At 48.8% G+C, this 16,094-nt stretch overlaps 1 protein-coding gene across 5 annotated transcripts in view; it reads right to left on the bottom strand.

Moving 5' to 3' along the window:
• The window catches only part of PXYLP1 (2-phosphoxylose phosphatase 1), a 58,003-nt gene that overhangs the window by 6,149 nt on the left and 35,760 nt on the right, over positions 1–16,094 (bottom strand). For all 5 annotated transcript variants that reach the window (XM_045539308.1, XM_045539311.1, XM_045539312.1 and 2 more), the window contains 3 exons: positions 8,483–8,644; positions 7,469–7,595; positions 320–459 (listed from right to left, as the gene is read on the bottom strand). In XM_045539308.1, coding sequence (XP_045395264.1) covers positions 320–459; positions 7,469–7,595; positions 8,483–8,644 — 429 coding nt within the window. The remainder of the gene's footprint in view (positions 1–319; positions 460–7,468; positions 7,596–8,482; positions 8,645–16,094) is intronic.

The following is a 16,094-nucleotide window of genomic DNA, read 5'->3' as shown; positions in this document are numbered from 1 at the left end:
CTGATATAACTTTTTAAAAATTAAGTATAGAGAAAGGTTATATTTAAATATCACTTCAGGATAGTTGGGGGAGATTGCAAAATACGTGTTAATTGTCTTTCCCATTTTTTCTTCATGAACATGTACTGGTTTTGTAATAAGAAAAAAGGTTATATTTAGCTTTTAGAAATCAGCTGTCTCATCAGATGCCTGGGTGACTCTGAGTTCCTTACCCCCCTGAGCCCCACAGCACCACCTAGGGGTGTTTGCCGCAAATGCGTGTACACAGAAGAGCACGCATTCTGTGGGAGAATACTAAGCAAGTGGCTGTCACACGTACCTGTCTGTGTGAGCTCCCCCATCTCGCACAGTGGGTGATTGGGGTAAAGAGGCAGGGAGTTTAAGGGGCTTTCAAAAGAGGTTCCGGATCCTTTTGACATGTGACTAACGAAAGCTTCCAATTTAGGATGATATGGCTTCCTAAAGAGACAATGCAGAGAATTAGTGGTCCAAAGAGTTTTCAACTTCAGCGAGCAACATCCCAAATGTGTCAAGGCCTTTCCTACCCACAGTAGGGACTGGCTCAATCACTTCTAAATTCAAATTTCATTATTACTTGACCACTGACACCTACACACAAAATCCCCGCACTGTAAGGTCAGCCTGAGTCCCTACCTCAGCTGAACTGATACTGAGGGATTCAGCTTTGTCCTCTACCATCCTTTTCCCCAACCTGGACTGCCTCCTGGGCTCCCTCTCTGGGAGGCCACCAACACCCACACAGCAGTCATGACCTAGGCTAGGAGGTGTCCCAATTTTTCCCTTCCCTGCCCCTGCGCATGTCACCTACGCCCAGTCTTGCAGATTCTTCCTCCTGGTGTGTGTTCGTCCCTTTATCCTGCATCCTCACGGCCACTACCTGCATTCTGGTCTCAGGCAACTTTGGCTGGACGGCAATGTGCTTCTCCTTGGCCTTTCCACCCTTTAATCATGCCCCACTAATCTCGCCTTCTCCATAGCCACAGGATCAACTTAAAAGGCAACTCTGACTCTATCCTTCCCCATCACTGCCCTTTCCATGGGCACCTTCTGGAAGGGGCGCAGCCTGTCATCTGACCCTGCCCCCCTTGGCACTCACCCGGCCCCCTCCCCCCTAACACTGTGCTCTGGCCACCTGGACACACACAGACACGCACTTCCACCACTTTCTACATGCTACTCCTTCCTCCTAGAAAATCTCCCGCATCCTTCACCTAGGTAACCTTTAATCCTCCCTTCATTTTTCTGACCTCTAGAAAAATCTCCTTTTAGGAATATTGTTAACTGAGTAAAATAACCAAAATCTCTGATAGCTCTTTACAGTTCACTGTGCAGTTTGCACATACAAGAGCTCATTAAATAGGGAGTGGTGATAAATACAAAAAAAACCCAATCTATATTCCTGCCACAAAGTATACGTGGTAAGTCTTTCTAGTCACTAATATACAATTTTCCTGAATAATGAAATGACCTACGAATCACACATCTCCTTAGAATGGATATGCATTTTCCAGCTGAACAGGGGTGGCCAGACAGTGCAGTTCACAACTGAACTGCGTAAGAATCAGCTTGAAGAGAAGCGAAGATAAACTGTTCCAATGGCAAACCCCCGCTGTCTGAAAGCCCAATTAACTTTGGCAGTGCTTTAAAAATGGCTGCCAAAATGGGTTTATTATCTTTCAAAAACATAAAGCTAAAGAATGAAAATCCATCTTTTAAAAAATGTGTTTTAAAATTAGAGAATGCTAACCCTTACATGTAGTATAGTCCAATAAATCACGCTGGATGGCTACAGGGAATTATGTCTTTCCATAAAAGCAGAGGGTATGTTGTGCTGCCTGAGGCTAAAGCACATAAACGTTTGCAAACTGGGAAATAAAATGTCCAGACTGATAATGAGGCTGCTGATAGGAACCCACATAAACAAAGGCCATCCAGCCACAGGAGCCAAATGTTCTGCTCTGGGCCATTATTTCAGGTTGGTGATTTTTTGAGGATCTGAGAAAGCTTTGCTGCCGATTTTAGAAATGAAATTTCACTACTGAAAGTGTTTGCTGAGATGTCCCAGGTTTTCAGGACATCTGACTGCTTAATGATGCTTTAATATCTAACTGCATTCATTACCTTTTTTTTTTTTGGTATAGAAAGTTCAACAGAATAGATAACAAATGGCTGTATCTTTTTAACATGAAGAGGACCAGGTGACCTGAGTCCCTGGACCTGTCCTCGATGTGACTACCCAGGCCCTGCCTGCCTGGCCCACTGCTCCATCCCTGGGGCCCAGCAGGTACAGAGCACCCAGTAGATGCTCCAAAAATAAGCGTGAATAAATTCAACTCTGAAGTGTCCCATCCTTGTATGTTTCATGAAAACACCAAGCCTTTCATAATCTGTAGCAATGAATAGGGCAAGTTCCCACAGTGTTTATTAAAATATTCAGATTTTGATGAAAATACAATTGGCCCTCCATATCTTTGGGTTCTGCATCCAAAGATTCAATGAACAATGGATCAAAAAAATATTCGGAAAAAGACCCAATAAAAATAACAATGCAACAATATTAATAAAAAACAATACAAATAGACAATATAGTGTAACAACCATTTACATAGCATTTACATAGTATCAGGTGTTATAATATAGAGATGACTTAAGGTATAAGGAGGATGTACGTAGGTAATACGCAAACACTACATCATTTTACAGAAGGGACTTGAGCACCTGCAGATTTTGGCATCCAAGGGGGATCCTGGAACCAATTTCCTGTGATATTGAAGAATGATTGTATTGAAAATAAAGGCTGTTGTGGGTGAGACTACTAGTTGTACACTACCACCTGTTCTCTTGAGAACTTGGTTAGATCCCATTGCTGAAGTTCTAGAGGTTAGGTAGAGCCACATGACTAAGTATCCACTAATGGAACAGAGGGGTGTATGCCACTTCTGGGGTTAGGCATACAGGTCACGGGTGTGCCCCCGTCATATTCTCTTGCTTCCCTCTGGCCCCTGTTTAGGCATGGCAGTAGCCCTGGTTCCGCCATGTAGACATCCCTAGAGGGTGGTGGGAGCAACAACCCGCAAGGAACCTGGGCCCTGAACGACCAGGCAGACCCCACTCAAACGACCTAGAACACTCAGCTCAGACCTTCATGCAGGAAAAGCTGAACTTCTCTGTTATTTAATGTATTCTTGAGTCTCCTTGTTACAAAAGCCTAGCCTTACCCCGACTAATATGGAAATAATTATATCTGTGAGGATGAATTTTATTTTATTATTGTGGCCTCACTGGAAATCTGCTATCATACTGAAGACTGAGAGAATCAAAACTGTTACTATCTTAAGCCTTCAAATCATTCACTTCAGATTCCTATTTACACTTTTATATGCATTATTCACACCTCTTTATGCCGCAAAGCTTGAGACAGAACCCCGAGGCTAATCCACACACCCAAGAGAAAATTTACTGTGCTTTGGTTATAATCGGAACGACCGCTGAGCTTTGCGTGGACGTTAAGGCAGGCAGAAGGCAGGCAGAGACCAGGAGGCTGTTAGCAGAAAACACAATTCAAACACGTGTACATGGCTGGAAACTGGAATGAATTCACACTAGATTTTCAAAATTTATGCCAGTTAAGGAAGTTATCATTTTATATTGCTAATAAAATGAAATTATAAAAAGATAAGCCCAATGTACTTTTCTCAGTGTTTAGCTTTCTGGATCCCTTTGCTCTACTAGGTGTGATTAATAGCCCAGCTTTCCTTAGCTCTTAAAACACCACTCTCCTGACTTCTTCCCTGTTTGCAACTTCAATGTGCCTCCTGGGGTCCTCTTCTCTGCGCCTATTACATGTTGGTGTTTCCCAAGACTCTGGCCCATTCCTCGGTCCTCAGGTCCTGTCTGTGATACCACTCATGCCTGCAGCTTCGAATGCCATCAACATGCTGAAGACTCTCAAATAAACCTCTATCCCCCAGCCAGACAATGCTCTGGAGCCTCAAAACTGCACACCTACTGCCAACTAGAAAGTGTCACCTGAACGTTTCATGATAGCTCAAACATAGCACTGAAGCTTGTACTCATGACTTCCCTCTCATACGCCCTACTTCTGTGCTCTGTATCCCAGGGAGGGGCACCATCACCAGCCAGACACCCAATCCGGAACCTGGGCACCATCCCCCTGTCCAACCTGTCACCAAGTCCTATTGATCCCACCTTGTAACCTTCTCTTAAAATCTATCCCCTCTCTCCATCTCTGCTTCCACTCCCTAAGTTCCAGCCTCCAGAATTTATTCAATCAACAAACATTTATCATGTTTCCCCCTATATGCCAGGCACTGGCTGAGGTGCTTAGGATGCAGCAGCAGTAAACAGAAACAAATAAAAACCCCTGCTGTCAGGAAGCTTGCATTCTAGCCTGGGGAAGCAGACAATACCCACTGAACACCATAAATGTGTGTGTATGTGTGTGTGTGTGTTAGCCGGTAACAGCCTGTGGCAAAAGGCAGAGTGGGATAAGGGGATGTGGGAGACCAGGGTGGAGGAAAGAGTGCCTTCTCATTTTAAGTGGACTGTTCTGAGTAGGTCTTATTGAGATGGTGACATTTGAGCAAAGACTTGAAGGTGAGAGAACTGGCCATAAAACTATGTGTGGGAAGAGCCTATCAAAGAGAAAACAGTCAGTGCAAAGGCCCTGAGGCAGCGTGCCCGAATGTGGAAAGAAGAGACAGCAGTGTGGAAGCAGAGTGAGTGAGGGTGAGGAGAGCGGCAGGGGAGGTCAGGCAGGTGAGGGGGGAAGGAAGAGTACATAGGCCATGACTCCAAGTGAAGTCTCTCCTCTGGATCACTATCCCCCTAATGACACAAACACTGCCACCAGCTTCCACGCCATCCTCCACACTATGGCTGTCAGATCTTCCTCCTTTCCTCCCTTCACTCCCCAGCTCCCCGGCTGCCTGTAGCCTGTAGCCTGCAGCCCATACTCCCTCACTGGGTGTTCCCAGCCTCAGATGACCTAGTTCCTGCCCCCCTCTCCTCTCCACACTCAAGCCTGTGAAACTAACTTTGAGGGCCCCAACATAAGCCGGCCACCAGCCCACACTGCACAGGTTGTTCTCACGGCCTGAGCCACAGCACCAGCTGCTGCCTGACTTGCTCCTGCACAGCCTGTGGCCCCCTTCCCCGGGGCAGCCTCCTCTGATCTGCCAGCCTCCCTCCCTGCCCCAGGCTGAGTCAGGCCGCCCTCTTCCACCTCATGCCCCAAATGTGGTACCCAAACTACTTCCACTGCTACTTCTTGCTCTTCTTCCATTTCTCTTCTCTCTCTAAAGCTGCTGCTGCCGCCACCAGTGCTGGCCACCCTGCACTGACGGCTGGCCATGGCCCGGGCACCAGCTGTGTCTCCAGAGGTGAGCAGGCCCCCTGAGGGCAGGCATGGCCTCCCTTCTGTGACTCCTTACAAGCCCACCGCCCGCCCCTCACTCCTCCACCCCAGCCACATGCTGCTGTTACGGCTGCTTACACATGCCCAGCTCTTCCAGCCCCAGGCCCCTGCACTCGCCACTCCCTCCTTCTGGAACACTCTTTCCCGGATCTCCTCGGGGCTGCCTGCTTCACTTCGTTCAGGAGCCTTCTCATGTGCCACCTCTTGGTTCATGAGCCAAGAACATGTGATAGTACCGGGCACATGATAGGAGCATAAGACTAATATTTGTTGAATAAATGCTGATTGAAGTGAATATTTTTTCTTGCTTGTAGAAAAGTGTATTTAATTCATATTTATGAAGGCAGAAAAACCATTTACTAAACATGGTGTGTGCACGGCTAATCACCGTAATGCTGGCTAAATGGAGCACTGTGAGGGTTCAAATGGCACCCTTCTCACAAAGCACATGGAATCCACAAAGAAGCAGCATCTACTACACAAGCTTTGAGAGCCCGGGATGTGGCACTGTGGATGGAAACTCCAGGGCAACTGACTTGTTAAGGACAAGCAGAGCTGCTGCTTGGTTCAGGTCACTGTGCCCTGCCCGCTGGCCCAAATACTTCCTTTCACTGGGTCACAAAATTACTCATTTCTGAAGCTGAAATAGCAGCTGGGAAGACAGCAAGCAGTGCTGGTGACCCTGATCCCGCAGCTCTGCAGGAGTCCGCAGCCCAGAGTGGGTCCACTTCACCGGGGTTCCTACACTCTCCCTCTAAGTACGTGTTTATGATGACAAGTCATTGTTTTCAAAGATGGAATTAATTAATCAACATTAATTAAACATGCACAGTCCACCCACTTTCCACAAAAGATTTAAGGTAGCTTCTGAAAATACAGAGCGTCCAATAAACTAAAACCCGGCAAAGGAAATGAGGGCAGAGGCAGCCAGGGCAGCTGGTCCCAGGAGCCGAGCCTCTCAGACAGGAGCTCCAGACACGGCCCCAGCAGAGGGTCCTGCCGTCGGTGTGACGGAACGAGGGCCCTGCAAGACCAGCTGCAAAGTGCCCCTTTTACAGAATGGCCCTGGTCGCAGTGAGACACTCCACAGTGCTGCCAGGCTGGCCCTGCCCGCAGGCTGGCACCCCAGGAGCATTCCATCAGAATCGCGTCTTCCCCACGGAATGCTTCCCTCCGCTCCTGACCTCATTCAGTAAACCCTGCTAGGGATGTTATGTGCCCTGAGACACATCTGCCGAGGCCTGGCCCATCATTTTATTGTTAACTGTGCTTCTAATTTTAGGCCCATGCCATTCCCATAGACACAATTTGCACTCTCTGTTTAATTATTTTTCATCCTAAGGGCTTTCAGCTAAGAACAGGCTGTCTCCACTTCCGTGAAAAATTAAAAGGTTGAAATAATATCTGACGTGGCTTTGCAATTGCTAACATGCATTGCTCTGTGTCATCTCACTTATCCCTCACCCCAACCCTGCTCGGTGGGTGTTGCCATCCCCACTTTAGAGATGGGAGGCTGAGGCTCAGGGACACCAAGGGACTTGCCTGCAGCCTCAAATGGAACAGCTGAGCTGGGGGAAGGACTCCTAGCTCAGTGCTTACTGCAGACTGAGACTGGCAGGGTGGGCCTCCAGCTGACCTGGGCTCCAGCCTCAGTGTATCTGCTGGCTTGCTTGAAACAGGTGGCCCTGCCTCTGCAGGCCTTAGTCTCTTCAACTCTGCAATCGTATCCACATGCAGGACTGCTCTGAAGGTCAAGCTCCTGCAAACGGTACGGGCTCATCCAGCATAGGTCACTCCCCCGTCCTGTAACTCTCCACTGTACGTGATTTAACAGATTCTTGAAAATGACTTTCAGAAAAAGTACAATTTGCCGGGTACAGTGACCCACACCTGTAATCCCAGCACTTTGGGAGGCTGAGGTGGAGGATCGCTTGAGCCTGTGAGTTCGAGTCCAACCTGGGCGATATAGCAAGACTTCCTCTCTGCTAATAAAATAAAAGTGCAATTTACCTGTTAGCCACCAGAGTGCAGTCAATTTCTGGTCGCTTTGTTTTGGGAATGACATACAGTGGGTACCTGTCCCCGTGGCGAATGAACACATTCACTGAGACCAGCTTAAAATGATGCGGGGCGTGACCTGTGGGAGAGAAGCACGTCGTCAAGTCATCACTCAATAGGTGTCAATTACTCTACAAGGGCGTGGGGGGCAGTGACCTGGCTACGCCTGTGCTGAGAATCAGGAGGCAGTGGGGGCCACGGAGAGGCTGCACAGCCCCCGTGAAGGCGGGTGGGGGCCAGCGAATAGCCTTACAAGGCAGGACAGAGGACCGTGAGAGCTGGTCAACGTCCCAGACCTCCCGGAATGACAGGATGCTCTGGGGTGTGACAGGGGACAGCAAGGCAGTGAAAGGTGGGCACGACTGCTAATGTGGCCTCACCTACACACAGACTAGGAGGAGGGTCACCGAAATACTGGGAACCACGACCTCTGCTTTAAGTCTTTCATGAAATAAGGCAGGGCACAAATAAACAAATACTCAACACCATCCTTTGAAACGCTTTCAGAAAAGCAAAACTTTTGACATAGAAATTGTATTTTCCCACACCTTTATGGCAAGACCTAAATTCTGAGAATCTACCCGAGAAAACGGAGTAGCTGAGGGTGCTGTCCTAGAGCCTGCCAAGGCTACCTTTTCATCTTGCCAATGTCACTAAAGATCGTGATAATGGCAAACATTTCGGGCAGGCTGGTCACGAGCTGTGAGCTGTTCAGAGCTGTTACTTAATCCTCTCGTCAGTCCCAGTGTGGGTCCTGCTGGTCACTCCTGTGTTACAAATGAAGGTGCCAGGGCCCCAGAGCTCATTCACCAGCACAGCCCAGGGGCAACTGCAGGATTTGAGCCCCGCCGTCTTGCCCTTACCACTGTGCTACGCTGCTTGAAGAACTAGTCCCAGAGGGGTGTCTGGCCAGGCACCGAGTCCCGGGCCTGCAAGGGCCAAGTCAGGAGGCGCAGCCAGGCCTACCTTCCATGCTGTGCTCGGCCACGCTCGGGATGTTGCAGTACAAAAGAGCTTCGTAAACGGGGTCTGTCACGGGGGGCTCTGTCACCGGGTCAGGCATGATTCTCTTTCGACTCTTGCTGCTCACTCCATTCTTATTAGCTGTCGACACGGGGATGAGGTGGACTGCGAGGGAAGCAAAGCAGGTCACGGTGCACAGTCACGGGGTGCCAGCCCAGCTGTAGGGCCCAGTGTGGGGCTGGGCTTCATTCACCCTGAGTAACTGTTCTCTCCCTCAGAACCAGGGTGCACTTCAGTGGAGCAAGACGCCCATTTCTCATTCAAGAAGTGTTTCCTGAGCCCCTACTGTGCCCTGCCTCTTTCTCAATGCCATTACCGTCCCCTCACCAGTGTTATCTAGGCAACACCAGTGGGACTTCCCAGAGGAAAAAAGGGGCGGCACTCAGGGTGGTTCAAGGAAGAACTTACATATTAACAACTTCTGATGACCTGATTACTGCATCCTAACACCCTTCTAATTCCAGTAACACCAACAAGGAAAACCATTATCACTTATTGAGGACCTGCTAAGTGCCTCATTTAATTCCATCTGCTTTTTACTTTGGGGTGCCCAGAGCCCAGGCACAGGTACCCGCTCATCAATCCTCACAAGACCACTTTATAGAAGAGAGCCGAGGACCAAGGCACACAAGGTGGAGGGAGCCCGTCTCCCGCTGCTCCTCTGACCCCAGGCTGGCTTCCCCAGCGCAGTCTTCAGGGTACCCTGTGTGGGTCCATCTAGCACCCTCTTTCCCTTAGTGAACCAGCCCTTGCTCTCCATGTGTGGTCTGGTTGGACTGTCAATCACAGTGTCCCCATCCCCGGCAGGGGCGGACCTGTGACCAGAGTCAACGAGGACAGTGGTGGGGCAACCAGACTCCTCTTCCTTGAGAGGGGTGGTATACAGACACGAGACGAGGCTCTCTCTTCTGGATGCTGATCTGTAGGAATGAGACCCTGGGGCTGCCCCAGCCGTCTGTCCCTCCATGGACAGTCTCTGTCTCAGCGGCCCCCAATCTTTCCATGCTTAGGGAATGTCTATGTAGCATCACAGATTTTCTAGAACTCCCTACACAATAATAGTCGTGTTTTCAGCATCCACTCATTGAGGAAAATAACACAAAAGCAAGTTTGCCCATGGATCTGTTTAACTTTAAAAGGTTCATTAATCCTCATAATATATATATATATATGTGTGTGTGTGTGTATACACACACACATACACGCACACACATATATGAACAATAGCTAAAATAGGGACCAACCACCAATCTAAATCAATTTAAATTCCCTACTGGGAACACTCATTCTATTTTATAGAATGAGATGTTTTTATAAAATAAAAAAAATAAATTTCCTACTTTCTTCTATAAATTCTTCTACATAAATATTTAAAACTTCCCTTTGGCAAACAGATGCCATAAACGAATATAAAAGACAACAATACACTGAAAGAGAAATATTTGTAACACACATAACAGACAAATGATTAACGTCCATAGTACATAAGAGCCCCTACAACTGAAAAATCATTAAAGGATATAAACAGGCTAATTACAGAAAAATAAATACCAATGTCAATAAATACATAAAAAGGTGCTCAAGTTTATTCATAATTAAAGAAATGTAAAACAAAAAACAACGGCACATCATTTTTTCCCCATCAGACTGGAAAATGTTTTAATGATAATATCCAACATTGGCAAAGGTGTGAGGAACCTGATGCTTCCAAACACTGCAGGCGAGACGGAAGCTGGAACAACCTTTCAGAGGCAGTGTTGGCAGTAGCCACGCGAGTGTTCTCTGTGCGTTCCCACTGACCCCATTATTCTACACCTCGGAATCTGCTCCACAGAGATAACAATGCCCATGCACAGATACGCGGCCACAGAGATTCGCCGCAGGGCTGTTTGCAGTAACAAAAAGGGCAACAGCCTACACATCCATCACTAGCAGAAAGAATGTTACATCCATACCGTGGAATATTCGACCCCAGTTAAAAAGAAGGGAAAAGAATCAAAGATAAATTATGTGAAATGCATAAACCAAGTCACTGGATATTGATGTATTAATAATCCTCTTTGTGTAAAGAAAGAACAAACTATAAATGTATGAATACACAGGCATTTGTTTATTATGTAAATGCACTCGAAAAACGTCCAGAAGGTTGTCCGTCACAATGCAGCAGTGGTTTCCTCTCGGGAATGGATGGAATGGGGTGTGAAGAAGGATTCCTACTTTTTTTACAAGTGTCTATATTGTTTTATGTATCCACACACATACATATGTACAGTCACGTGTCACTTTACAACAGGAACACATTCTGAGAAATGCGTCCTTAGGTAGTTTCGCCATTGTTCAAAGATCACAGAGTGCACTGGCACAGAACTAGACGGTATAGCCTACTACACCCCTAGGCTAAGCGGCACAGCCAGTTGCTCCCAGGCTGCAAACCTGCACGGCATGGTGTTGGACTGAATTCTGTGGTCAACTGTAACACAGTACTAAGCATTTGTATATTTAAACATATCTAAACACAGAAAAGACATGGTAGAAATACTGTATTAGAATATGGGCCCACCGTCATTGATGGAAACATCGTTATGTGGCACATGACTGTATATATACAGTGAACACACATTAATATATCCTATATATATAAATATACATATATATCTATAATGTCTAGATGTACTTTTTAAAATAATAAACATATCTGCATTCATTACTTGTGTTACCAAAACAACGATCACAGAGCTACAGAATTGGAATTTGAGAATTTTGAGGGTTTTTTTTTTTTTTTGAGACAGAGTCTCGCTGTGTTGCCTGGGCTAGAGTGAGTGCCATGGCGTCAGCCTAGCTCACAGCAACCTCAAACTCCTGGGCTTAAGTGATCCTACTGCCTCAGCCTCCCGAGTAGCTGGGACTATAGGCATTCGCCACCATGCCCAGCTAATTTTTTTAATATATATATTTTAGTTGGCCAGATAATTTCTTTCTATTTTTAGTAGAGACGTGGTCTTGCTCTTGCTCAGGGTAGTCTCGAACTCCTGACCTCGAGCGATCCACCCGCCTTGGCCTCCCAGAATGCTAGGATTACAGGTGTGAGCCACCACGCCCGGCCTAGAGAATTTTGAGTTTTACCAACTCAAAATTAGCCCTTTGGTTGCTCCCAGAGTCACTTTCTTCCCCAGCAGGTGGAAAGGGCTAGGACAGTTAACATACAGCCCAGGTATCAGAGGTAATTTATTATCGGGGGATTAGTGCCAGAGCAAGGGAATATGGAAAATCAGATGTGCTAAGGCAGTGTCTTAATGACCTGGCCCTTTCGGCTGGTGGCAGAAGGACCCTCAGTCCTTGATGCTGCTTTTTTACGAAATCTACCAAATCCTGGCCCCCTGGCCATGCCTGTGGGCACGCTCCCTTGGAGCCTGGGCAGGGAGAAGAGCAGCTAAGAAACCAGGATAATATGAGTGACACAGGGGCAGAGGGGCACAGGTAGGGACCCTGGGTGTCCCAGAGTCCCCACAGTTTGCTGGTTTATCTGTAAGCACATGGGGTGAGGCCTGTTGGGGCTGCCACTTGGGAACCATGGTGGCTGGGTATACGTGACCCACCTATGACCCAAGGAAGCAGTGGTTTGAAAACCACAGATAAAGATCGGATAATGATCGGAACGAGAACTTCTGTCCAGAAAGATTTTATCTGGACTTCCTCTGGCATCTGGGCAGTCAGCCTTGTCTACTAGTTCAGACTGTGAGATCATCCTGTGCTATTTCTGCCTCCCTAAGTCACCAGGATGCATTGTCCATCCAGGAGGGGCCCTTCCAGGTGTTCTCCAGACACCAGACATTTACAGGAGCTTCTGATGCCTACAGCCATGGGGAGAGAAGCCTCCCAGCTCCATCTTGATGCCCACTCAACTTGGTTCTCATTGTTCTGAACTGCTCAGAGCCGCCTCACCTCACAGGATGTTTCTCACACATGCTCTTCCATTTACTTGCAACTCTACCTTCAGTCCCGCTCTGCTACCCAAATTTGGCCAACACCATAAGTGATCCTGGGGGTCACCTCCTGCAGGAAGCCCACCCTGAATCCCCAGGCAGTTTCTATGTCCTCTGCTAGGAGTCCACCCAGTTCCTGGGCTGTCACAGCTGAAACCACAGTACACGTAAGCAGGGGTATCCTGGTTTGTCACCCCACCACCCCAAACGTGCAGAGGACTGGGACTCAGCCTCTTCCAGGTTTACACTCCCCACTAACTGGCAGAGGACAGGCCGTCCAGAAATGCTTGCTGAACTGAGCCAGGCATTGTGCTCCATGCTTCTGATGAAACAGCTCACTGAATCCTCACGTGGAGCCCTGAGGGTTACCTAACCCAAGACAGGCCTTCCAGGGAAGACCCCAAGCAGAGCCCAGCCAGGCTGAGCCTGGAAGGATGAAATGAAGCTGGCCACATGGAGGGGAAGAGGAGAGGCGGGGGCCAAACACGGCACAGTCAGCAGACTGGCTCCCGACGTACCTTGGGTCCCCTGTGGGCTGAAGAAGAACCTGGGGGAGCAGGCGCTGGGCTGGAAGCTGCCTCTGCCAGGCGCTGTGCAACTTGCCACATCAGCCCTCTGGGCTCGCCTTGCTCATCTGACAAAGGGGCTGAGGGGTAGCTGGGGGCCGGGGGCAGCCTGGACTGCAGGATCCTGCACCTCCCAACAGGCTCTGCCCAGGTCCCCAGCTCCTCCAGCTGCTGACCCCAAGCAGAGGACAGCAGCTCAGACATCACAGGACAAGAGAAAGGGACTGTGGCAGCTGATAGGGACAGTGGGCAGATAAAGAGATGGGAGGATAAGGAGTTTCACTACATAGGTGGGAAAAACCACAAGTCTAAACAAGTGCCCTGGGGCCACTATGCCACCACGACCGACATGAATCACAGAGTAAGATACATCTATTATTGATGATTAACTCTGTACCGACAGGTATGCAATTTCTCTGCAGTGTGGTTACCAAGTAGGCGGGAAAATTTCCGTCAGCCACCTATGACAAGTCTCTCATTGACGGCTGCTTGCCCCACTCAGCTCATCTATGATCACTCTAATCTTGTCTGCACATCTACGCTCCTCAGTATAAAGATCACGACATGGTCTCAGTTCCAAAGAAATGGCAGAGAACATGACCTCTGAAGCATTTCCTTGGGCCCCCTCACTCTCAAGAGCAGCCAACCACAGACTTCTTCGAATCTCAAGTAAAACAACCAGGTGCTGCTTCACCGCCCCTGTCCACCGCCCCCACCAAGCGCCCACACGGTGGCTCCACGGGCACTACTAGTACATTTCACAGCCCTGACTGGGACACAAGCCAGACTGACCCCCTCTGCCTTTTCTAGCTTTGGACCTCACCCCAGGAAGAGTAGCCCGCAGCAGAAGGCAGACCATGGGCAGAGGCAGGTCACGGGACTTGCCCCAAGTCCCCCAGGCCTGGTGTTTATGCATCTGTGCATCTAGCCACCCGACATTACTGAGCACCTGCTGGAGGTTCTTCACAGTAAGATGGGCAAGGTCCCTGCCCTCATGGAGCTCACAACCCACTTGGGGAGGACAGGCAGATATTATTCTATAAATAGGAAAAGGAAATGAGAAAGTATATGGACCTTAAAGAGAAAACGGCCTCCTCAGTCACGGTGTCTCCTGCTCTCCCTGGATGTGGGTCTGGGGGTGCAGCTGCAGGAATGTTGCAGTGAAGACTTGAATATAAAGGGAATACTGGGAAGTTACTATGAACGGTCAATAACAGCCTCGGGCAAAACACGACCTAATCAACAAGGCTCAGAGGCCAACACTATAAGCTTCTCTGGAGGGAGATGTCTCATCTTATGAAGATTTGCTTATTTTAATTTCAGTTTGTTCTGTGGATGATCCCCATGGACTAGAAGGAAGGAAGGGAAAGGGCCGAGGGTCAGGGTCAGGGTCAGATCAAAACACAGGTTCCCAGGCTACAGCCCCTGTCTGGCCCTTGAGGCTGGGGCCACCTTAGTTATTCCCATGACTCAGTGATCCTCAGGGACAGCAGGTACATTACAGCCAGGTGCCTGCTGTCAGCTCATCATCTGGGAGTCAGTTTGATTGGCACGAGATAGTCCAGTGTCTTTCCTCCAGGATGCCAAGCCAACACCCGCGGTCCCAGCTCACCTCTCCACACTAAGGCCCTAGCACAGGGCAGAGGACAAAAGTCTACCTGCATACCTGGCCTTCTTCCACCAGCTCTCACCTTAGGAACCTGTCATATGTAAGCTCCTCACAGGTGCCCCCATGCCTGGTTGAGCTCACGGCCCCCCACTTCCTGCTGTGGAGACAGCCCCATCCTCCCTCAGGAGTGGCTCCTCCCCCCACACCAACCCCATGGCCTGGTGGGGGCTTGCCATGCTGCTCCTCCACGACCCTGTCCTTGCCGTGAAAACTGGTCCAGGGATGAGGACCTGACTCTAGGCAGCTGTGCCAATAAGGGCCCTTTCCGGGAAAGACAGGCTGTCCCATGTGGAAGACACTGTTTTGCAGTGGGATTGTCAGATAACCACCAAACTCCTGCATCCCAATATCCCGAGCTTGTGTGGTTTGCTGCCAGCTCTTCCTGTGACCACATAGACACCAGACAGACACAATTAGGTGTCAGGGACCCACAGTGTCCCAGTGAACATGAGCACGATGGGGCCAGAGTGTTGGCTGCACCAGCAAGAACCTCTTGGGGTCAGGGTCCAGCCACACCATCTGCTTTTTACCTTCCTCGCTGCAGGGCCTGCCTTGCCCTTGTTGGGACCTCAAATCTGGGCTGTCACCTCTTAGGGGACTACAGTCACCTCCTCCTTGGGACTCCACTGAAGTCTGTGTCCTCAGTTGCCCCTGCTGCTGTGATTGTCCACGGTTCTGAATGCAGGGAGGTGGCCTGGGGATGGGGGCTACACATGAGCTATATCATCACAAAGATGTGGGTTCAAGTCCTGGCTCTGTGCTTCCTCGCTGTGTGACCCTCTCTATGCCCCATTTCCTTCATCTGTCAAATGAAAATGGTGATGCCTGTACATCGGGGTGGTGGTGAGGATGACTCGAGATGTCACCTGTGGGTGAAATCTGGTAAGGGATCAAGAAATACTATTTTCCACATCCATCCCCTTGACGTGATTATTGCTATTTCTTATAGGCTCTTATAGGCTCAACCTGGGATCAGGAAGGGATGCTGAACCCCTGTATCCACACCCTTCACAGACGCTAAGACACTTCCAGCTCTGCCACCTAATTCCTCCAATTCCCTCCTCCCAATAATCCAAAAGGCTCTTAAATTCTCCCTCCTTCACGGGTCTGCCAAGCAATAATGATGTGCTCAATTTGGTCAGTTCCCACAATTCCCTTAGTGCTCTTCAACCCACTAAATTATCTTAAATGCCCACCCTGCCTATACCCTGTACTGAATATAAACATGTCTGCTGTAATTGTCAAGTGCAAACCAGAACCACAACAAAGATCCCACAGTTCTATTATCTGCCTTCAGTCAGTGCTTTGAAAGGCTGGGCCGCATGTTAGACATTTGC

The sequence above is a fragment of the Lemur catta genome, chromosome 1 (assembly GCF_020740605.2).
Source record: "Lemur catta isolate mLemCat1 chromosome 1, mLemCat1.pri, whole genome shotgun sequence".
NCBI classification, from domain to species: Eukaryota; Metazoa; Chordata; class Mammalia; order Primates; family Lemuridae; genus Lemur; species Lemur catta.
This window is presented reverse-complemented; position numbering and strand designations above follow the sequence as displayed.